At 42.6% G+C, this 23,244-nt stretch overlaps 2 protein-coding genes across 4 annotated transcripts; one reads left to right on the top strand and one right to left on the bottom strand.

Annotated features, from left to right (window-relative positions):
* Positions 1 to 33: 33 nt before the first annotated feature.
* On the bottom strand, positions 34 to 6,411 carry tmc8 (transmembrane channel-like 8). The gene is made up of 16 exons (XM_041933392.1): positions 6,110 to 6,411; positions 5,436 to 5,697; positions 5,008 to 5,156; positions 4,740 to 4,874; positions 4,591 to 4,643; positions 4,338 to 4,477; positions 4,099 to 4,246; positions 3,310 to 3,474; positions 3,064 to 3,215; positions 2,645 to 2,717; positions 2,411 to 2,508; positions 2,039 to 2,225; positions 1,058 to 1,215; positions 699 to 842; positions 367 to 445; positions 34 to 174 (listed from the first exon to the last, which is right to left on the bottom strand). The coding sequence occupies exons 1-16, from the start codon at positions 6,150 to 6,152 to the stop codon at positions 52 to 54; spliced, it is 2,109 nt and encodes a 702-aa protein (XP_041789326.1). The 5' UTR covers positions 6,153 to 6,411; the 3' UTR covers positions 34 to 51.
* Positions 6,412 to 8,038: 1,627 nt separating this feature from the next.
* Positions 8,039 to 23,045, top strand: tmc6b (transmembrane channel-like 6b). 3 transcript variants are annotated; one of them, XM_041933891.1, is made up of 21 exons: positions 8,039 to 8,057; positions 12,704 to 12,891; positions 13,806 to 13,936; positions 14,298 to 14,465; positions 15,212 to 15,367; positions 15,471 to 15,579; positions 15,679 to 15,763; positions 16,888 to 17,145; positions 17,858 to 18,072; positions 18,194 to 18,338; positions 18,568 to 18,723; positions 19,182 to 19,360; positions 19,470 to 19,560; positions 19,693 to 19,790; positions 20,031 to 20,126; positions 20,212 to 20,287; positions 20,965 to 21,098; positions 21,710 to 21,886; positions 22,034 to 22,112; positions 22,233 to 22,319; positions 22,418 to 23,045. In XM_041933891.1, exons 2-21 carry the CDS (start codon positions 12,836 to 12,838, stop codon positions 22,430 to 22,432), a joined length of 2,511 nt encoding a protein of 836 aa, XP_041789825.1. In that variant the 5' UTR covers positions 8,039 to 8,057; positions 12,704 to 12,835; the 3' UTR covers positions 22,433 to 23,045. The 3 variants fall into 3 exon arrangements, with proteins under 3 accessions (XP_041789825.1, XP_041789823.1, XP_041789824.1); XM_041933889.1 differs by lacking the exon at positions 8,039 to 8,057 and adding an exon at positions 8,558 to 8,598; XM_041933890.1 differs by lacking the exon at positions 8,039 to 8,057 and adding an exon at positions 8,719 to 8,826.
* Positions 23,046 to 23,244: the final 199 nt, after the last annotated feature.

Raw genomic sequence — 23,244 nt, 5'->3', positions numbered from 1 at the left:
TTTGAAGTGGGAGTGTTTCAATGGACAGTCCTGACATTGTGGGGACTTGAATCAGTTTGTATTCGCGCAGGGGGGGTCCTCTTGTATGGCTGCAGGACGGACTCTGGGGGTGTTTCTCTGACGTCTGAGTAACGTGGCGTGCTGCTTCACCAGAAAACGCTTATCTGAGCTGCTCTGTGAGGAAAAGGCACACAAATTTATGCGCACAACATGCAAAGAGACGACCAGCATGTCACCCTAATAGATCCCAGTAAGAGGGATTCACTTGCAACAACCAAATCAGCTGGCTGTAACTCAAATATCCCCTCATCTTCTCTCTGTGACTCATTTATAAGTGTCTAAGTAGTTGGATGACATGTGACTTACCATAACCAGCATGTCTTTCAGTCTCTCAATGGCCTTCTGATTGGCTCGTCGCCGTGACACATATGAGGTTAAGATGATGCTGAGGAAACAGAATGTGTCTCATGTCGCATTCAAAGACCAGCAGATCACATGAAAGTACTGCACGTCAATTTTAAAATAGCTTGTACTCATCGATTACCAGTACACAACATGTATGCAGCTGTACCTATGCTGCTTCTAGCTCTCTGACCTAAAGGTTGAAACAATCTTGAAGTGCGTAATACTTTCTCTCATTCATACTGGAAATACAGCTCCAGCCTTTGCATAAACTTGTAGCATCTTTGAATACTTACACTTCTGTTAGTATGAGCGGCAGGGCGAAGGCCTCAGAGGACAGGTAGCGGAGAGCGGTCTGTGCCGGGCTTGGGAGGCTGGCTACACACACTCCTGTCACGTTAAACACAGTTTCTCCATTTCCAAATGGACCACAGGACGACCTGGAGGGGAAACAGGAGGAACACGTGGGAGAAATGAGCAGCAGAGAAAAGTAAAATAGGAATCGGATCTTTCTTTCTGGTGCAAAACTAGTTTTTTTGATTACCAAATAAAGAAACAAATAGGGTGCATTGAAAATGAACACAGCTGCATGTAGATGACAACAGTTCTCTGCAAGTAAGTACAAAGCTACAGTAAAAGTGACAGTAATGAGTACATATTTATGTCCGGTGTGACTTCTTGCTGGTAGAAGTTGTAGCCCAGTGTGACTGCAGCCATGAGGAGCCCGAGCAGCAACATGAAGTGGAATAAAACGGAGGAGCTGGAGGCTCGAAACATCCTCTGCTCTGCCACACAGCACCGCAGGACCACGAACTGAAGGCATGTTAGAAAAAGAGAGACATGTTCAAAAACAGCCGATGGTCACTTCTTGGTCATCTACCGCTGCAGAACCATGTGCACAGACAGAAGCAAAAAGGGAGAGACAGAGAAATATAGATCTCTTGTATAGACAAACTATGAAGCTTGAGTCAGGAAAAAATAAGCTAAGCTAAGCTTAGTTTAGCATGAAGACCGTAAACTATCTACTGTTCACTGTCCAGACTGTCCAAAGACCACAAAACAAAACACCTCTAAAGATCACTGGTTAACACATTGTTTCTTGTGTGTTTAATCCATATACAACCAGTGTGGAAACATCCTCATGTGACAGACTAATTCTTGCTCAGGTGCAGTGACTTGATGCCTGGTGACGTCATGTTGACCACAAAACTCCAAGGAGCCACTGCACCTTCCCTAGTCCTGTGCATGACCCCAGATAAAAAAAAAAAAAAGCCATTTTCACACTTTGACCTGAAGAAATGGGATAAAACATGTTAATCAGTGAGCTTTAGAGGTGCAGGTAGACAGTCACCTTTGGACAGAGTCAAACCAGCTGTTATACCATAAAAACATTCCCAATCAGTAATGTTTCTATTATTATGCCTTTGTTAGATTGGTTTTGTTTTATTTATTGAAGTAGTATTTCAACATTGTATGAAGGTTATTGTTCGATTTTGAGGTCCTTGTCATCAGACATTTTGTGACATTAATGGCAGTACAGGATGTTGAACTGCACTTAAACGTTAAGAGACACAAAGGGAGAGAGAGAGAGCAGAGTAGCTCATGTGATGGTCAGTAACTCTCATGTTGTGGCAACCTTGTTGATGTAGAACGTGGCTATCAGCGTGACAGTTCCTATGAGAGGCAGCAGGGGGCAGTAGTAGACTCCCACCCAGCACACTGTCTGACTGTACACCAGGTCCAAGACATTGAAAGGAATCAGAAAGCGCTGTTTGCCTGACAATCGGGCTGGCAAGGAGGAGGGGTACTTCTCCTGCAGTAACCTGTCAGACAGAGGAAAGACAGTTTGCACAGAGGGTTCATGGATCGCCAGTATGTCGGATAATTGAGCTTCAATCTTTTCTTAGATGAGCCAAACTGTTGTACAATCAGAAACTGACTGATCTTTCCATTCAAAACACAACAATGACTAAGACAGAAAATGACTGTTGATCTCAACAAAACCCACTTCCTGGGGTAGCTCAAGAGAAAGGCGCTGGAGAAAGTGGCGAGGAAGTTGAAGATGCACAGCTTGTACATCTCTCTACCAAACTTGTTCTCCCTGCACTGAAAAAGACACAGTAAAGAAGCACACAAATGAAAAGGGCTGTTAAGAAACACTTCACAGCATTATTTTGCACTTGCTGTCTCATTAAAGCTCGGTGTGGAGGACCCTGAAGCATAAATCTCCCTCTCAACTCACTTGCTGATGTTCTATTGTTGTGAAGACGAAAAATAAGTAGATCCCCAGTGAGGCCAGCTTCAAGAAGATGCTCCTGAGGAAAAGCCAGAGTGAGTGCATGCAGGTGTGCGTCATATTGTGGGGACTCTGCCTTCCTTATTTGGACAAAATGCAAGTCCCCATATCATAAATCATTAAATTTTAGGGTGAAGACATGGGGTTAAGGTTTGGGTAAGGGTTAGGCAAGTAATGGTTAGGGTTAGGGTAAGTCTCCAGGAAATGAATGTCTATGCAGTGTCGGCAAAAGTGATGCAAACATGATGTGTGTGTGTGTGTGTGTGTGTGTGTGTGTGTGTGTGTGTGTGTGTGTGTCTGTGTGCGTGCATGCTTGAGCGTGTACACCTTAGGCTATCCTGTGTTTCCCTCACTGTGCATGTTACCTCACAAGCGTGGCATTGACCTGCATGGTGAAAGAGTAGTCTTCAAAAGATGAGATCTTGCGGAACACATGAGGGAGGAGCAGGTTGACAAAGGTGATGGTGATGGGAGGGAGGTACTGGAGGACCAGACTGACCAACCAGTAGTGCCCACTCTAAGAAACACAGCAGGGTGTCAGATGTGAAGACCTACTCAATAGATCCACGACACACTGTCACAAAACCAGACGGTCTGCGTCAAAGTCTTACCTCATACTGTGACGTGTTCGTGGCGAAGTAGATGAGGCAGAAAGCTGCAACCAGCAGAGACAGAACGAGTAGGTTCAGGACAAACCTGAGCAGGTAGAGACGCACCCTCTGTCCGAGCGTCCTCTGAGACTCGCGCAGGGAGAAGTTCTGCTCCTCCAGGAACAGCTGAGGACAAACAGATAATAACAGAAATAATATCTACACATCGCTGTTTTAACTCAACCAAAACATAAGAACTGCAGCATACTCACACATTAACAGAAATCATTCGGTACATCCACAAGGCAGGAGCCCAGAGAAAATTCTTCATTAGAAGAACAGGATAGTAATATTGCTTTACTGAGAGGTTTGGACATTTGTACATACTTAAATGTGTTTTGCAAGCAGGCTGGGGAACTATTTGGTCACCCATCCACAGTGGTTGGTAATCTAATGTTAATGCAAATAACAGGTAGAAAACTCTTTTCTGGAAATAAAAGCGCAAATCTGTAAAATGTGATGTTGTTCATGAAATCCCAGGTTTGGCTCTGGATATGAGAGTTAGCATACAGGCAACAAATTAAAGGAAAAACTTGAATAGATGAGCAGACAGGGCATTAGGATGTGAAAAATATGCTGTGTTGAGTCAGGACGTTTTTCTATGAATTTTTCTCCTAACATTAGACACTATGTGAAACAGCCAAGTGGGGAATAGGTTTGACAGATTCACCGTGTACTCTCAAAATGGCCCAGCATTTGGCCAGTGACCATGCAGGTGGCCCGGCGGGTACCAAGTGTGCGTCCATTCACCTTCAGGTCGTTTCTGATGAAGCTGCGTTTGAGAGCAGCAGAGGCAGGGTCCTGGATGGTGAAGTCCCAGCCGCAAAAGATCTTAAAGCTCACATTCATACTGTAGCGCTTCCCGAGCATCCAGGTGTGCTTGTAGCCAACTATCGTTCTGTCAGGGGAGATTACACATGAGCAGATTTAATACAAGGAAAATGGCTGTTGAAATCTTTTGTTGCAGCTGCAGTTGTATCCTAACTGACCTGCGGACCACCATGATGAGACTGAGGAGGAGGATGGTGAGGATTCCGGCCAGGTACAGCAGAGGTGTATTCAAGCACGGCAAGTTCAGGGAACCGCGAGTATAGAAACCAAAGAAGACCGGAGAGCGATCCAGGTAGCCCTGCAGAACGGAGGAGAGAAGTTAGACCATGTTAAAAACGCATGTAGAAAACATACAGCACACACACACACACACGCATGCACGCACACACACACACACACACCAACCCTTACCGAACCCAGGAAGAAATCCAAAAAAGAGTCATTGCCTCCAAACCTCAAAGGTTCTGTAAAATCACAGAGAACAGCACAACAATGGTTCCGCGGGAGTCTACTTTGGGTTGTGGTTAATTTACTGTGATCTGTCATTACAGCTGACTCACCACTGCTGTTGCTCCTGCCATAAAATGTTGTAGGCCCCAGAATGAAACCGAACATAAGGGCGCAGTGAAGAAGGTTCAAGTAAACCAGATATCTGAGGAAAACAAAGTAAGCCTTCACGGCTACTCCAAACCTGCCTGGAACAGATCGCTGAGCGTTAGGATTTTCATTGTGCAACAACTTGTGTTGGGGTCAAATCATGTCGCGGTGATAGCATGATATATTGGAAATCAACAAATTAGGTCCTCATGGACTTCAGGCCTGTCATACCTTCGATGGCGTGGAGAGTGTGCCGCCATAGTAACAGGCCCGAAAAAGCTCCTCCCATCTGTGCCCAAACCCTCTTCCTGTTGATGCTCTGGCTCCGCCTCCAGGACTCCCAAAAACCAATACTGCTGATTTCCATCTTCCTCCTGTCCCTAATCAGCAGCGTAAATATGATATTTGATAAAGGTCCTTTTTTTATTAACATGTTAAACCCTGACCTTTAAAAATACCATTATCACAATATTTGAAATGAAAACACCACACACACACAATGTGTACCAGAATACTAAATCAGTGGATTAACCTGGAAACTCAAGTGCTTGAGGCAGAATATGATGACAGGGAGGTTTCATTTTATGAGTTTACGGGACAAAAAATGTGGGGATTTAGTGCTGGGTGAGAGCATGAGGGGGGAGTGCGTAATCTCCCACCTGGCATCTCTCTTGCCCTGAATACACATGACCAGGTTCCTGAGTGGTTGAGTAGATGCCTTCTCCTTGGGTCCTCTGGACAGGTGGTCATGGCTGATCTGCTCCCCCAGCTCAGGGCCACCCTGGTAGGCCCTGGGGGCTTCGCTAAGACGCCGTATGTTCTGCTGGGGCCGGCTGGCCTGGATGCTGGGCAGCTGATCAAATATCTCCATCTGATAGTACTCACAGGAGTCTGACGACAGGGAGGAGTGGCTGCTGTCATCTGTGGTGAGAACGACACATACAAGGAGATTACAGTGGCTGCCTCTGTGTGCAGCATCAGTAGTGTCTTTTTACATCTCAATGAAAGTATTAGAATTCACCAATCATGCAAGTGCATTCGTTTTAATAACACCTTAATGTGCCAAGAAGATATATAAGAAAATAAAAACATTTATTTGGATGAATTAGACCTTTAAGCATTAAAAGTTGTACACTTGATTCCTGCTACTGGTTGTGTGAAGGTTGCATGTCATGCTGGAGTATCATCTGGTCAGCTCATATGTATACACATATATATTATGTATTGTAGGTGTATCACTCAGCATAATCCCACACATACGACAGGTACAGACTCAGTCTTGAACAAGCAAGATGTCGTATTTCATATCACAATGGTGTTATTTTTCTGTTACCTGACAGGAGCCTCATGAAGTTGACATTATTCTGCCCCTCCATTTTTTCTCCCTGCACTTCCTCTTCAGTAACAAACGTCCAAACACCAGTCTTCTTGCTTCATGTAAAACACAAGTCAGCAAACATCGCCACCAACGCTCCACCTTCTGCATCAAAACGCTCTGCTTTGTGCCCCACGGTCAACGCCACCCAGAAGTGAAGGCTGCTGAGCGGCTGATCTGGGGTTAGTGTTGATCCTCCAAATCTTGTTGCTGCGTCTCACTTTCTGGCAGGTGGAGCAGATGTATGATCTGTCCTCATGTTGACTGACTGTGACCAAATTTGACAGCTCACAGGAAATCACATGACAGGATGCAGAAGCAGATGTTTTTTTTCGTGGCTGAAAATATGACAAATAGTTTCACAACGAAACAAGTAATGCCCACACATACACACTGGACTGAAAACAAGCAAGGAGAGAATACTGGAGGCCATAATTTGATCGATAAGGTTGAGGTTTGGACATAGGCTGGACACTTTACTGTAGATGATGATAAACACTGTCTGATGTGTTGAGATTCACAGTATCAGTTTATTTTCTCCTGCTCGTGTATGATCTATTGATAATAAACAATGCTAAATAGACATTTGGTTTGAAATTAAACAGTAAATTTGTATTTTGAACATCAGTTTAAGGTGCGTAAAGCAAGGTCACGGCTGAAAGGTGATTTCCCTTTAAAGTCAGTTGAATAATCAGAGTAATCATCATCTGCATTTTTCCCACTGTATCCATGGAAACTATATGTGCTTGACAGTAGACTTGACATGTTTTACACATGTTCTACATCATTTGGAAACTGATGCCTAATGCAGCAGAAAAGGCTCTTTCGTCACTATTGCTACACCACAAAGACGTCTGAGATTTCCAGTCAGCACCATTTACAGAGAAACATGAGCAGGGGTGTTGTTTCTTCTGTGCTTTTTCCACATGCTTGGTTTCAATTCTGCGGAGACTTACAAGTAAAAACTCAGACATATTGGCATCGAAGTGTACTGAAATGATCAAAAGTAGAACATATTATGCAGCAGAATGACCCCTGCTAGTGTTATATTATTGGATTATTATTACTGATTCATTGTCATGTATGTAGTATTTTAACTCATAACTGGTTGTAGTAAAACTAAAGAGATTTCAAGAACATTTAACTCTACCTTGCTTACACATCTTACACTGCCATTACCCAAAAGAAGTGGATGCATCAGGGTTTCCTTCATATGTAAAAAAATAGTGTCCCTTTGTAAGACAAACATGAATATCAACATATTAAAGTTACCAGTTGCTGCTAAAGTTAACGATTGTTTAGTTCTATGCAAGTGTACCTGTAAGTCATGACAGTGTGACAGATTGTGCTGGGTGCATGCACAATACCAGGAGCCGGGGAGAATTATCCACACAGGCAGCAAAATGTCACACACATTATCACAGGCTTTTCTATGACTTCTCAAAAAACGCGTTTAGTTATGGCAGTGAGGTAACATGAAAATGTCAGATGAGGCAGTCTTGTCAGAGGTTTTGAGAGATGGCCTTGTTGTGGCCAGGAGCTCAAAATAAACAGGAAGTGGTGCTACTTGCCTCATATGCTATCATGGTCATCATTATCATTTCTATTTTTTTTTTTTTTTGTGAGTCAGTAGCAGTATATGACAAATGCTTATTCCACATAAACTATAAAAACAAACAAAAAAATAAAATAAATAATTTCTTATTTTCTTTGGTGTTTTTGTCATACACAGATATGCAATTGCGTTTGATGGGTGACATGTATGTTGCTGTACAATATCAAATCACTGTTACATCATGTGACGAAACGATGTGTGTGCACTTCCTAACTACTAATGGCATGCCCTGGGGCCCGTCGAAACTGTGCATGTGAGTCAAGAGGAAGGGCCATTCAGTTTTTCACACAGGTATGACTGTTAACCCTTTAGGCTTTACCAGCATCTGTCTACATCGCGTGTTATGCAATGTCTTCGTCTACTTCCACTAAACTTTATATACTGTCTGTGCAAGACTCGCCATTTGTAAGTCACGCAACCATTTATATGTCATTGAAAACATTGACCGTCTCGATAACTTATGTTTAGCCACCTGTGTACTTTCGCATTGTTTGAGTTGACAAACTCCGGTAGGAGGATTTCAAACCTGAATAGGACTGAACCAAGACTCGCAACTCTGCCGGGTTAAATTGTACCTCACCTCGTTATCACTTGAGGGTCATACTGAGAATAATTTCAGTTTATGTGTGTATTGGGGAAAAAGACATCTTAAATCATATTCCCTATGTTACTGAAGCTTTAGCTCTCGGCTTTGCTGTTTCATGTTGAAAAGTAGAACGCACAACCCCCCGCGAAAAAATGGTTTCTCCTCCACCGTCCGGTTGCGCGTGCAGACTATTTTGACTGACACAGTCAAACACAGACTCAACGGGTTTGTCGGGTTGCTGAACGGGTGAGTGGGCTCTTTCTGGCAGTCTTTGTCCGTGTGATAAGCCGTTGTTTCGTTTCATTTAGCCACCCCGCGATTTGTGAAACCGCAGATTTGTTGCTTCCTCCAAAGTAAAATGGTGCCAACTCAATGAAACTCACTGACAGGTTGACAAGCTCGCAGCCTGCCTGCCGTTGGTCGCCTCTCAGAAGTTCACTTGTGAGCTAGACGTCAGCAGACAGAACAGGAGAGGTCAGTGTTTTTAAAGGGAACAAGCTGGTTCATTTCACCCTGTGTTGCTTTGAGATTGATCAGCAGAAAAGCGGGCACACGTAGTCACAGACTCACACTTTTGGGTGAATGAGCCTTTGTCATCTATTGTGCAACGACTGGCTGGTTTGTTGTAGCATATGAGCATTGAGACATAGATTTTTTTATTTTTGCCACATCTGTATCTTAGCACAGAGTTTTCCAGTTTCTGTCATAGAGCCAACACTCAACCTATAATTTAGTGTCCTTTTTTCTGAATCAAGGCGGAGAGGCTTGCAGTATTATGGGCCCCAGAGTGCAATAACAGTGTAATTGTGTATGTGCATGCATGCCTGACTGTGTTAGGAACAACAGAGTCCTGTGAATTGCCTGCACGTTTTCTCTTTTGTCTGCCCTCACTCGTCTCCCCTGTAAGCAGCCTGCGTTTCTTGTTTTCTTTTTTGAACATTGCTCCTTTAATTGTCTCCATTCTCCATCTGTAACCCCCCACCCGTTTCCTGAGGCAATCCGTGATGCCTAACTCATACCAGGAGGGTATTAAATACAAGTATCTGTGCTGTTGGTTTTTCTCAGCACTGTGGGAACTGATTGCCAGGCAGTTGTTGAAAGCTCTCAGAGTGGACAGATTCCTTTGCACCCCTCCCTCCTCTTTATCCCCATGCCTCACCCTCATCTCTGTTGATAACTGCCTTCTGTTTTCTGTTGTATCTGCTGGAAAAAGTCGACCTACTGATGTGATGTTAGGCAGTGTTTTCATTTGTGGACAGGGATGCCCTCCTTGTATCTCGATGATGTTGCTCTGCTGTATGTCTTGCAGCTGTAGGGCACTTTTGGTCCTTGTTTGGTCCTTATTTCCTTTTTTCAGAGAACAATGTATTCTTAACTTGTAAACCAACTTAAACTCACATTGAACTAATCTGTATATTGTTCGCTTCTTTGTTTTCCCAGCATATTTTATTTGGCACTAGTGCAGCTCAACTCTGACCCCCTGTCAGGCTGTGTTGAGGGTTTGTCCCACCCCCACAATATCCTGCTGAGGCTTTACAGTCTCAGAGGACTGCTCCAATATTCGTAATCACATATACTCACATTAAAACAAGACCTAGTTAGTCACCATGGGGCTAAACGCACATGTTAGAGAATGACCAGCCACACAAAGCTTTTATCTTTGCTTCTGTGCGCTGCAGAAGTGACAAACTGCCAAAATCAAAAACACATCAACTAAAACCAATATATTGAAGGACATCAATTCTTAAGGAAAGTGTAACATGATCCTGGAAACTTTGGGTAATGAAAAAAGCATGTTTGAGAGAAGAGGAAAGAGCAGATGTGTGCAGTGGATTGCTGTAACAGGCTGAATAGCAGGATCAATGTTCATGGTGGTAGAAGGACATATTTTAGTCATTCAGTCATTTAGGCAGCTTGTTGGCTTACATCCAGAGCTGCACCCTGCTTCATGCATGCAGATGACATCATAAGCACTCAAGACCAGAACCAGGAAGACCTCCACCCTAAGAAAAGTCCAGATCTTTGTTGCTGTACCTAAAATACTCACACATTGATGCATTAGTGGAATTATTGATATATGAACACACTGTATGTTGTCATTCATCCAGGACACATTACAGAGGGCGCTCACATTCAACAGACACAAGCAACCACTTCTATCTGTGATGTGGTGGAAAATGTGGTGCTTTTATTTTGCAGGGAGTGCACGGTCCACGCTATGGGTGTAGGAGCCTCTTACTGGGAACTGAACTTCCCAGCTTGGTAGTGATTAAGCAATGGTTCAGTTTAAGGGGGAATTTGGTAACAGGACTTGCCCAAAATGAGACAGGCTCTTGTTTACCCCTTAGATCAGTGTGCAGTTTAAGGGTTTGTTGAGTGGAGAGCTTAACCTCGTTTAGTTTAATGACTGTATGTCTGTGGGATCAAGTAGCTGATGTTAGATGTTATCAAGAACATACCAGATCACACGCACATTTCTATTTGGAAGTACTGTTTTTGCTGTGGGTGCATGTAAACAGGAAGTGGATCTGATGTTTAATGTAACCTAAGCTAGCCTATAGACATCCAGTAACTGAGATAAACTATATACTCAAACAACATCAGATGTAAATAACATACAAACAATTGCAAACATGTTTTCGGTTTGAATATTGTGGCATTCTGATTTTACTCTAGTGTTTTCTTTTTTATAATGTCTTTTTGAATGATTTATTAAGTGCGCTAACATTTGTTATTGATACTGCAGTTATAATTAATATGCAGATTATTTTTCTATATTGCCAGTCCTTTCAAACTGCATGCAGTGAGAGAAGACAGTGAATTTGATACAATCAACCTTCCTAAGTCGGAACCAACAGGGAACAGTGTTGGGCAATATGGATGAGATATTCTGTCATAGTGTATTTTATTTTCTGGAAAATCAATTGATAAATTGATCATGGATGAAATAATTAGATATGGATGGCTGTTTATTACTAATCCAGCTGTTTGAATACCCTACAAAAACACTATTTTGCCACATTAATGCAGAATTCCTCCTCACTTCATCATAAATAATTAGTTTATTTTTATTATATGTTCATCCATCCATTTATATAACATTTGTTTTGTGTGTAGCATAAAGGCAATGCAATTTGCATTTCATTGTACAACCCTGTGTTGTCGAATGATTAATGAATGAACCTTGAAACCCTTGAAATGTTGAAAAAAAAAATTCCGTACAAAGTCCTGCTCATTGATTTGCATCATTTCCCACAATGGCCTCATAAACACAACAGAGCCGCAACCCTATAAACAATGTGGTAAAATCCATCTGTTTCATGTCCTGTTATGTCCTCTAAAGCATAACTGTGAGGTTTGTGGAGTGGATATATATTTCAGATCAGCTGGGATTTTTTTTCTTTGTTTTTTTTTAATGGCCAAATATGATGTTCAAAGAGCAATTATAGGACAAAAGTTATTGTTCTTGACTGTGTTTTATTTGTCCACAGTCTCTGCTCTGCTTTATCAAGGCAGGCTTGAATAAATCTGCTAAAGAGGTTTTATTAGTCACTAATGAATATCTGGATTCAATTTCCTTGAAATCCCAAACACTTGTCTAATTTTGTTTTATGACTTCTGTGATCATGTTTTAAAACAACAGGACATGTCCTCTCTGGGTCTTTGATAAAGGTTTATATGCAGTTGTTGCATGTAACTAAGGACAGATTTTTGGATTGAAGCGAGTGCCTTTAAAGTACACACAAACATACAGGAACCAACATGCTTCCTCCAAACATCCTCTATGACACATGGTGACTGTAAACACTGACAATGCATCATTCAGTCTCCAGCCATGAATATTCATGTCTCTGGTGACACTGCGCCATCTGACTCTGACCACAGTCCTGATCACGAGCAGGGTCACAATGGAGCTCTCATGAATCTGGACAAAATGACGTAATCCTTCATGAGTTATTGTCACCTCGCACTTATTGTAAAGGGCAGTGAATGTTGACAGCATGCAAAAATGTATGCATCAAATTTGAAACGACAATATTTCAAGTTTTCTTTCATGTGCCCTTAGGTAATTATAATATATCAGACCCCATTTACACTTTATCCTTATCCAGATGCACATCACATATTAATGCAAGGTGTAAATGGGACCTGAGGCTGGAGGTGCCACAGTACGTTAACATGCATACAGTGCTCAAGCTGTGTTTCCTCTCTGTGCAGTTAAAAGTGTGCACAGGACAAGCAGTAACATGACAAGACCGTTTAAATTCCAAGTGTGCTGGCATTTCTCCCTTACCTCAAACTCACTCACTTCCCACTGTCCCGCCTACCCCTCCCCCTCCTTTTCCTGTAGTCTCTCAGGTAGAGGAATAAACACCATGGTGGGAGTGGAGTGCAGGTCTGAGCAGGTGAGGGTGTAAACCCTCTGCGATTGATCGTCAAAGAGACAGATAGCCGGACAGGTCGAGACTGTCAGAGAAGAAGAATGGCTCGAAGTGTTAACTTTGACCTGAGCCACCCTCTCATGGAAGCTGGATTGGAGTAAGTGTTTAAGTAGTCTTCTCTGTCTCTTCACGTTCCTCCTGCTTTTTGCTCGGTTTTGCTGTTTTGTTTGCTCTTCCAGACTGTCAGCTTAACTAGCGATAGTTCACGCGACGGCCGTGCTGTGAGGAGGGGAGGAAAATAAGGAACCAGCCCAGATGACAGGATTAGCAGTACTCTTTGATGTATTGTTAGACAGTAAACGGGAAGGCAGACCATAACATGTAACTGATATGTGTGTCCCAGGGTTTTCATTTATGTTTGTAAGGCATGTGACTAACTACTAACCTCCACTTCTCGTCCTCATGAAAAAGACGCATATTTGTTTTGTTGAAAGCATGTTTGAATGTGTGTGTGTGTGTGTGTGTGTGTGTGTGTGTGTGTGTGTGTGTGTGTGTGTGTGTGTGTGTGTGTGTGTTTGTTTGCATACAGTCTATCACTGTTAGAGTGAATGTTTCCATTTGAAAAGAGCACAGGAGCGACTGGCCTATGTGTGGCCCTCCTCTTGTGTTATCAGTGTAAGAGGTTAAAGGGAACTGGACTTCCTATACTTTCTTGTATTTTTTCCCCTTTTTGCCTGAAGACAAAAACAGTCCAGTTGGCTTTGAATTACAGTACATCTAGATAGTGCAAGAAAAAGGCCATAGTGCAGGAAGAGGCAGTCTGGGCTGTACTGCTCACAAATAGATGAGACTGACGTCATAGACTCTTCCTGGGCTGTTTGGTCGCAGTTTCCCCTCTAGAGAATACTGGTGACTGAGTTAGAAATTCGTTGTGTTTTATCTGCAGTCCTCAGAGCACTCCTGATCTGTACTGAAGTGTGTCTTTGGAACTAACCACCTGCGTTTCTGATCCTGTATCGCCCTATTTTCTGTCTTTGCATCTGTTCTCATGTCCACATATACCTCTGTCAGGAGCCCTGTGGACGAGGAAGGTGTTCATGACTCGTTCAACCAGCTGATAGCGGAGCAGAGTCAGAATGGAGGACTGTCTGACGCCTTCGAACTGCAGCAGCTGCAGAGAGACCTGGACGAGGAAGGTCGAGGTACTCTGTGTTTCAGAGCGCGTAGATGCATGTCTGCATGTGGAGGGCTGAATTTGTACAAGAGCTACTGTAGGTTTTTGATATCCTGATATAAGTCTAGATATCTGGGATTATTAGTATTATTGTGAGATGGCTTAAATGTCATTTTCTGGTCTTAAAAGCTATGAAACAATGTAGTGATGCACTTTTTGAACTCATTTGACTCTTCCAGCTGAGTAAAATGAACAGTCTCTTGTGTCAAGCCACTAAATCCTCACATTTAAAAATTGTCATCATATTTAATTTTGTCTTTCTTTCCTAGAAGTAGCAATTTATTTATTTTTTTTTAATGTATTGTTTTTTTTTTCTTTAAATTTCACAGACGATGTGGGCTACCTGTCCCACCCTGGACATGAGTTTAGGGGAAGTAGGCCAGGGCAAAGGGATGTGGAATGGGAGGATGGTGAAAGACAGATAGACCCCCTCATAGGTGAACGTTGGTCCTCAGCCACCTTGAAGGTCCTGTCCTCCATGCCCAGTCGCACCATCGGTGAGTCCTTCCAAAGGCCTGTGAAAATACTGATGCAGAGATGACAGTACATCCAGAGAGAAAATCATAGAGTGGGGAAAAGTACAGCCTGAGATTTGATGGTACATTTTGGGGACTAAGAAACACTCTATGTGCATTAATGATAACTGTTGATGAAAGTGCCCTTATAGCACCTTAGTTGATTAATGAAGTGAGGTACTGTGTTAGCATGTTTTGGTCCCCTGGAACCCGAGCACTTAACCTGGCTGTAGTGGTGCCATGCTGCACATGCTGAGCTCCAATATAAAAGATAGTGATGTCTCAGATAAGAGACGTGTCAGCAGAGCAGAGTTTCATGGGGAAGCAGTTTGTCTGTCATCTTCCTGTCAGCGTCTGTGCAGGTCAGGCGCTTCAGCTTGTTGATGAAGATGGCTTGATAAGTGTTGTCCGATTTCTTGAACAGTGCCTTATGATATATCTGCTGGTTTGACTGTCAACACGGCAAACATAAATACATACATAACTGTTTATCTTTCAGTGCTTCTCTCCTGCAAACAGCCACAGAATGTCACTTAAATCTAGCTATTTTTTGTCATGACGTAGTTATTTCATTTAAACTATGGAAAGCATATAGGTAGAGATGATGAATCCTGAAGCTGTTGTCTTTGGGTGCAACAAATAGTTGGAGAATTCAGTCTTGATGGAGCGTCTTTGAGGCAGTAAATGCTGCTGATCCCATCTCTGAACAGCCACTCTTTCTCTGTCAGGTCGCAACAGGGGAGCCATCATCTCTCAGTACTATAACAGGACCATGCAGCTTCGGAGACGCAGGCAGAGCAGACCCTCCATCCGAGACTTCTCTCGCTCTGCCAGACCGAGCATACGAGGCTACGGCATGGAGGGAGACAGTACGGACGCAGAGGGTGAGGAGAATGGTGTGCGCTGACATGACTCCAGAATACAACCTCATCTGTGGTCTCTTCTGAGTGTTTAATGTAAGGAACGCTGCCCCTCTGTGCGTTACAGTGAGTAAGAGGGAGCGCTTGGTGAACAACCTGCAGAACCTGTCAGTGAGCGACAGAATCAGGATGCTCAGAGCGATGCCTCTCAGTGTGGCTGAGAAGAGTGAACTCAGGTGGACATTTTTTTTTTTTTTTAGATCTTTCTTCTTGTCATTCCTATTTAGATTAGTTGTGATCTGTATGTGTCAGTCTGAATGTCTCTCTGTCTACAGGAGGTTAGCACTACAAAAAGAGAGACGCTCACTTTCTGGCAGTAAGCTCCCCTGTTGCAGTCGACTCAAATATTACATCATCATTGTAAGTCACTTACACCACCAGAAACATCTTTCTGTCCTCTGCTTTCTTCCTTTTTTCCCCACATGAGTTCTTTCACCGCTGACACGGAATGGAGATACTGAACCAGTTTGTATTCCCAGTTGGTTGCCCCTTCATACATCAGACAGGCAACATACACTTCAGTGTGGAGACTGAAAGATCATTTTTGACTTTGGAAACAGTAAACGTCAAAAGAATGTCACCACAAGGTCCATTTAGCAGCTGTATCACATGATCTTCATCAGCAGATAGAGTTCTCAGTTGCTCAGTTCTTACTGAATCTTAGATGTTCAGATATCCTTTTTTTCTGCGCTCTTTAAAGACTTTTCATCCACGCTGGCTTTAATGTTGAGGTTGAATGTTTTGAGAAGTTGAAAGTACAGCAATACATGTAAAGCAGGTTGTCATGGTACTGGGTTGCAGCCCAGCAATACTGCAATTGTGATTGGGTTCTCATTAGTGTCACCATTTACTTTAGTGCTTCCCAGCACTAAAGTAAATGAAATCTGATTATGGTGTTGAGAAGCAAATATAGTAACAAAGGTGCTTGTTTGATTGAGTGACAGGTAGCTGACTGAGTAGTCACCTTTTGTACACAGTGGAACAGTTTCAGTTTGTGGTCACCGTCTTAAATGTAATCATCTGTCTAGACATAATGACCTCACGGTTGTTCCTGTTTCAAGCCATACTTCATGTAATGTTCATGTTAAGGAGAGGTGTGAGTTCTTACATACATGTCAATTGATATCAATTCTCTCAAATGGTAAATGGGACATAAACACACAAGAAGACAACGACACATTATTCTCTCAGGCTGCAGTTGGGTGTCAGTGGATAGTATGGGAAGTAGGTGCTGTTATCAGGCTAGTGTAATCTCTCTGTGGTGCAAGCATTTACTGCTCCGACAGCGTGAGTCACATGTTTCAGACTCTCAAAAGCTAAACAACAAACACATGTGCACTCTTTGCCTGGACTTGTACTGCAGCATTGTGAGTCATTTTTAGTACAACATGGATACATTTCTGTTTCACTATTCATTTTTTCTTTACAAACAATATATTGTGCAATGTGTTTCCCCTTGTTTTCCCACACTTTGCCCCCCCCAGGCTGCAAGACAGAGTTGGTACAGCTGGCTGTCCTTCCTGCACTCCCTCCAGCTGTGGCAAGTGGCGCTCAAGAGAGTGAGCGGGCGTTTTGGCACTGGCGTCCTCTCTTACTTCCTGTTCCTTAAGACCCTGCTCTTCTTCAACTTCTTCCTGTTCGTGGTGACCGGTGCATTCCTGGTTCTGCCTCAGGCCGTGAACCCTCCAGTGCTGCCTGCAGGGAGAGCCTCCTTCTATGGACTGGAGCTCCTCACTGGAGCGGTAAGCTGTGTGCTGTGGTATTAAGCAACACCTCTGACACACTGTGAGGCCTCCATTTTTACACTCACCAAATCCTGGATGAGTGTTTAGAAGCTCTTCACCTGCATGATGAATGTCCATTAGGGCAGCCATCTTTAAACAGCTGGAAATAAAGTCCATCTCCACTGATAAATTGTTTTGCTTGTTGTTTCGTCACTTGCATATTTGAGCTTTACTGTGCAGAGTGTTTCCACACTACAGGCCTGTTTTCACCTTCACCAAGTTTGTCTGTGCTCACCTCCAAATCTGAGTTTAAGACGTGTTCATACAAGCAAGAGTTTGTGACATCTCAACTACTTTGGAAACCAATTATGGTTCAATATGCAATTTAAGCAAGTGCGATGTGGAAACCTGGAACCTCCAGTGCACATAAACCGAGAGTGGACTTTTCATTTCAGGAGGAGACATGTTGTGTCCAGCAATTAAACTTTTGAAACTAAAGATATTTGTATATTTACAGATTCTAGATTTATCCACGAGGGAGAGGGAGTAGATTTATTTTTTCTGAGTTGTTAAACAGTTGATTTAGCAGAAAAAAGATTTCGATATGTTTAAACATGTCTGGAGGGGATCTTTAAGTGTAAAAATATACTAGCAGTGTAAATAATCGTATTCTCTTTGTAGGTTTTAATTTGCATAAATGCCTGTCTCTCTCTCTCTCCTTTTGTCTCAGGGTTATTTCTCAGACACAGTGATGTACTATGGATACTACGGTAACTACACACTGCATAAGGGTTGCAGGGATGATGCTGGAGGGCAGAATGTGTCTGTGTCCAATGGAACCAGGCCGGCCTGTTTGTCAAAGCACCACTCTTACAACATGCCCCTTGCATACTTCTTCACCATAGGAGGGGCTTTCTTCATCACGTGTATCATCCTTGTGTACAGGTACAGAGAGTATTTTGAAAATAAAATAAAAATGCACCTCTAAACCCAAACAACACCAACATGACTGGCTTTAAATGTAATGATACCTGCTGAAGCATGTCAATGTGTAATATCCCAACAGCATGTCAAAGTCGTTTGGTCAGAGCTTCCGAATCGACAAGTCTCACAGTATCTTGGCCATGAAGGTCTTCTGCTCCTGGGACTTTAAGGTCATAAAGAAACCCTCTGTCAGGCTCATGTCTGAGAATATCTGCACCCAGCTCAAGGTACATGTGAGCACACACACCCCCACAGACACTTTAATTTATATACACATCCTCCCTCTTTTTGTATCCTTCTGTCAAATAACTGGCAGACAGGAATGTGATGATCTTATACATTCCTTTGCTTCATTGTCCCTCTGTTCCCCTCACAATACTCCTCCTCTGTCCTTCTCTTTCTGCCTTTTCCTCCTTCAAATTATTTCTCTCTCTCTCCTTCATCCACCCTCTCCAGGAGCTGCTAGCTGAGGTGAATCATAAGAATGTCAAGAACACTGTGTGCCAGAAGCTGTGGAGACTGATGGTTCATGGCCTGGCATGGGCTATCTGCATAGCAAGCACCACTGCCTGTGTGCTTGGTATTTACTACTTCTCTGATTACATGCACCAGGTGAGGCAGGTGGTTTCAGGGTCCAAAGTCAGCATTCGCTAAGGATCAAAATATTTATTGGTGTATACTCAGAGTTTGTTGTCCTTTGTTATGCAGTCTTTGGTCTTTTTGTTTCTTAAAGAAGCCATTAAAGCCACCATTTATACATAAAGTATGCTCCTGCTATATCAAACAAACCACTGATCTACTGCATGGTTGCTTGCTACATCTCTTTCAGTTTCTGCTGTCATGATTCTAAAGATCCTATATGAAGGACTTGAACATTTGTGATTCATGTGACTCATATGGTAGTATGAAAAAGAGACACATGCTGCCTCACAGCATGTAATAAGGAGAAGAATAACAAAGATCTGTGACAAATAAAAACAGCTTAAGAAGTGATTTCTGGAAGGTGGCAGAACAACCAGCAGTAACGTCAAAGAGCACATCATCCAGTTCTTGTTCTCTCTCCCCAACAGAACCTTCAGCAAAGTACTCGTCGTGCCATCCAGGATCCCTTGTTGAACGAGGCCAGCCTGCTGGCTCTCCCCGTCTTGGTGTCCCTGATCAACCTGCTGCTGCCCGGCCTCTTCAACCTTGCAGCCTGGATGGAGGACTATGAGTCGCCGTCCATACGCACATATGTCGCCATCGGCAGGTACGAGCAGAGGCACTGGATGTTCCAAATTCAAGCATGTCAGAATGTAAGAACGTGCAGAGCTGATGGTTTTGGTTGGTGACATGCTGGCTGCTGTCTGCCTTTCTAGAAACTTGATGTTGAAAGTAAGCGTGCTCGGAGTCCTGTGCTACCACTGGCTGGGTCGGGTGGCTGCCGACCCTAAAATTATTGGACTTAAGGTAACATAAATGATGAGACGTCATTTCTGTCACAGCTGTGTTGAGGAATGTAAATAATCTTGACTATTTGATTGTATCTGGCAATTGTTGAGTGGCTGTCTCTGTGCTCTGTGTCGAAAATATTGTATCCAGTGCTGGGAGAGTTTTGTTGGCCAGGAGCTTTATCGTTTCCTACTGATGGACTTAATCTTCACTCTACTTGACACCTTGTTTGGAGAGTTTCTTTGGAGGTTGGTCATTCATTAAAAAAGTCATTTGTCTTGACATGACATCTCAGGAACGCCTCTGACGTCCTTTGTAAAAATAGTTAGTATCATTAGTACTTGTACTAAATGAGTCAGACATGGATGAAAACTGCAACTAAAGGCATTCCACTATGAGGTGGTAATTCTAGTTTTATTTGTCATTTTCCTTCTGTTCTTTGACTGTGTTGTGTTAAATCATCTCATTTATCATTCCATCGTCTGCAGGTTGTTCTCTGAGAGGGTGCTGAAGAGGAGGAGGAAGCCGGTGTTTGATATTGCCAGAAACGTCCTTGAACTTATCTATGGGCAGACGTTGGCCTGGTACAGCGCTTACTGTTCAGATGTACACACAGTCATGTTAGTCAGAGTGCTGCTGGGTAACGACAGTCAACTTTGTGTTTTTCAGGTTGGGCGTTCTCTTCACTCCTCTCCTGCCTGCAGTGCAGATTCTCAAACTCTTGCTGCTCTTCTACATTAAGAAGGTGCTTGAATGGAGAATAATTGAAATGCTCAATGGAAAAACTCAAACTGAAAGTTCTAAAACAGTATATTTTTTAGTCATGTATCCTTTAATGTTTCCTGTTCTGTTTTAATTATGAAATTATCCTCTGTAAAGGTGTGTCTTCATTAGACCCTGCCATTAGACAGCTTCAGATTTCAGTCAGCTGCACCCCATTTACACCTGGAATTGTGTCTGGATACGTTATCCAGATAATAAATGTGTTTAATGGCTTCTCATTATCCTCATTGAGATCGGATCTCTGTCCTCCAGAGCAAAACCTGCTCATGAGTAATTTTATTGCTTTCATGGAACAGAATAGACATATAGTCAGTAATTAGAGCCGTGTCTGTTTCAGTCTTCTCACTTGCTTGTGTTCTAAATTTTAACAACAACCCATATTTAGCTAAAAACAAACTTCTGTATGAATGTCATGTTGTGTAAAGAGTCCAGCACGTTGTACAGATTTTTTCAAACCTTCCTGCTTTATATGCAACAGTTGTTTACACTTGAGCATGAAAGTTGCAACCTTGGAAACAGTAGTTAGACAACGAAAACCCAGTGGACCCCTAGTTTTGTCAGACCTTACTGTCTTCTGCCAGTTGCGACAGAAGCGGTGACCCTTGACCCCAGCCTCTGTGTTTTTTTTTCTCCCCACAGAGCAGTGTGATGATGAACTGTCAGGCCCCCAGGAGGCCATACAGAGTTAGCCAAATGACCACCATCTTCATCACTCTGCTCTGCTTCCCCTCTTTCCTCGGCGCCTCTGTGTGTGTCACATACACTATGTGGAGGTATGCACACACACACACACGTACACACACAAAACAATCATGTATTTAGTGGATTTCCCTGAATCAAGTTCGATACTGTTAATCCATCCCAATCAAAAATACTAATTTTCTTATTGAATTTTGGAAACAAGTTACTTTGCATGACACCTTTTAATACTAATAAACAAACACTACTATCCCATTAACAAAGTAGCAAATAGTTAACCAGTGTCAGTGTTAACATTTTTCTTTCAAGTAAACTTCAAGTGAAGTAATAATACACAAGGAGGTTTCCTGCTATCTAGAAATGAGTTCGTTATTTTGTGTATTAGGACACCTACGAGTGTTTAGCCACACATACGATGACCACAAGTCATCTCATTTTTAGTGAGAGCTAACTTGTAACATAGCAGAGGCACTGTTGCTATGGATACTTGTAATTTAACATACTTGCACTGGTTAAAATCGGTTAAACTGCTTGTGAAAACCATGTCAGTGGTAAATGGACTGTATTTATATAGTCTGAGGACCACTCAAACAAGACAAAACAAGCCTGAAGACAAGGAGAAATAAACGAGGAGTCCTGTGTGCTACGAGCAGTTCAACACATACAGTCTGTCTTCTGTCCTCAGTATCACACCCTCCTCGTCGTGCGGTCCCTTCCGCGGCCTCAAAACGATGTTCCAGGCGGGGAAGCGCTGGGTGGAAGAACTGGAGAGAGATAATCCCAACCTGTCCCTGCTGGCCAGGGCTCACTCCTACCTCGTGGAACACCCTATCTTCCTGTTTGTGGGAGCAGGCATCTTCCTGTGAGTACACGCACAGCACTACAGCTGCAGCACTGTACTCCAGTGTTATGGCAGATTATAGAGTCAGTATGTGCTGAATCTGTCATGAAGCAAGCAGCAGTGCATCATCATGTTGTACTATTATTGAGAGTCTTTTCTTTCCATCAGGATAGTCATCTACTTCCACAGTCAGGTGGTGGACGGTCAAAGGAAGATCATCAGCTTACTACAGGAGCAGATAAAAAATGTAAGACTACGTACTGTATATTCAGCTCTGTTTCTCAATCTGTGTCGTTATAAAGATGAGCATAGAGCAGTCTAAATTTGATGAATCTGGTTCAGCTTCCTCTTTAATCTCTCTGCTCAGGAGGGAGAGGATAAGAAGTTTCTGATCACTCGCCTCCAGTCGATCCATGAGCAAAAACGAACCCCCGCTCGACGACTCACAAGTCAGGTGGGTGTTTGCCGCTGTGGTGCTTTACAGCAGCTGTCTTTACCTGAAGCTGAACACTAGCAATACACTGACCTCCTGTGTTTTTATTTTTCCTGTAGGACTCCAGCTGTTGAGAAGTCTCCGGTAGATAAGCCTCCTCAATTCTCTGAACACTGAGGTCTGGAGAAATCTAAAATCAGCGTGGCTGTAACTGGAATAATGGCCAGGGAAGGACAACTATACATACAGTTTGAGCAAATTCAGATGTGTTAGGCGTTTGGAAGATTTTAATAGCTGGAGCATTTTGTAGAGAGAAACAGTGTGGAAGTATCAGGCGAAACAAAGCTGTCTGCTTTATGCAGTGCCGTTTCTAGATGAAATACCTGAACTCCAACTTTAGGAAGTCAAATGTTACAGACGGACAGTATAACCAGAGAAATCTTAAAGCTGATGTTATCAGTTTATATAGATTTCAGTCATCTCTTGTAGAAGCACTTTTCATATCAACTGTGAACAGTTTTTTTATTATTCTTATTTCTGGTGCAAAACAATTATGTAGTCTACAAAGTTTTTAAATGCTTTTAATTTTTAAAATAACTTTATCAGTATGTATGTTGTAGATAAACTTTGGATGTTGTGGGTGTGATTATGATGATACTGGAAATGAGTTTGTTTTTCTATTTTGTTTTAGGGTTTAAACTAATACTGTATTGTCATACTTTTGTAATTAAATTATGTTTTATCATAGCAGTTTGTATTTGTATTTATTAGTGCTTATGTCATTTGCAGGCACTACGACAGCACAAGAAAATATTTGCTACAAACTCAACAGCCTGAAAAACAAAACGGACATAATTTGTACTATTAGCATACATTTTTTTTCACAGACATGCAAATAAAAAAGTAAAATGTATGGAGGCACTGTTGCAGTAGCTAACTGTATCTG

The sequence above is a fragment of the Chelmon rostratus genome, chromosome 3, assembly GCF_017976325.1.
Source record: "Chelmon rostratus isolate fCheRos1 chromosome 3, fCheRos1.pri, whole genome shotgun sequence".
Taxonomy (NCBI): Eukaryota; Metazoa; Chordata; class Actinopteri; order Chaetodontiformes; family Chaetodontidae; genus Chelmon; species Chelmon rostratus.
This window is presented reverse-complemented; position numbering and strand designations above follow the sequence as displayed.

What these genes read in the sequence shown, in the direction of transcription:
- tmc8 (XM_041933392.1), bottom strand. Translation starts at nt 6,152, where the DNA reads ATGGAGGGGCAGAATAATGTCAACTTCATGAGGCTCCTGTCAG. An exon ending in CTTCATGAGGCTCCTGTCAG is followed by an intron (nt 5,698 to 6,109) that starts GTAACAGAAAAA and finishes TTCTCACCACAG; the next exon opens with ATGACAGCAGCCACTCCTCC. An exon ending in CGAACACGTCACAGTATGAG is followed by an intron (nt 3,216 to 3,309) that starts GTAAGACTTTGA and finishes TGTGTTTCTTAG; the next exon opens with AGTGGGCACTACTGGTTGGT.
- tmc6b (XM_041933891.1), top strand. Translation starts at nt 12,836, where the DNA reads ATGGCTCGAAGTGTTAACTTTGACCTGAGCCACCCTCTCATGGAAGCT. An exon ending in CCTGGACGAGGAAGGTCGAG is followed by an intron (nt 13,937 to 14,297) that starts GTACTCTGTGTT and finishes TAAATTTCACAG; the next exon opens with ACGATGTGGGCTACCTGTCC. An exon ending in GTGGGAGCAGGCATCTTCCT is followed by an intron (nt 21,887 to 22,033) that starts GTGAGTACACGC and finishes TCTTTCCATCAG; the next exon opens with GATAGTCATCTACTTCCACA.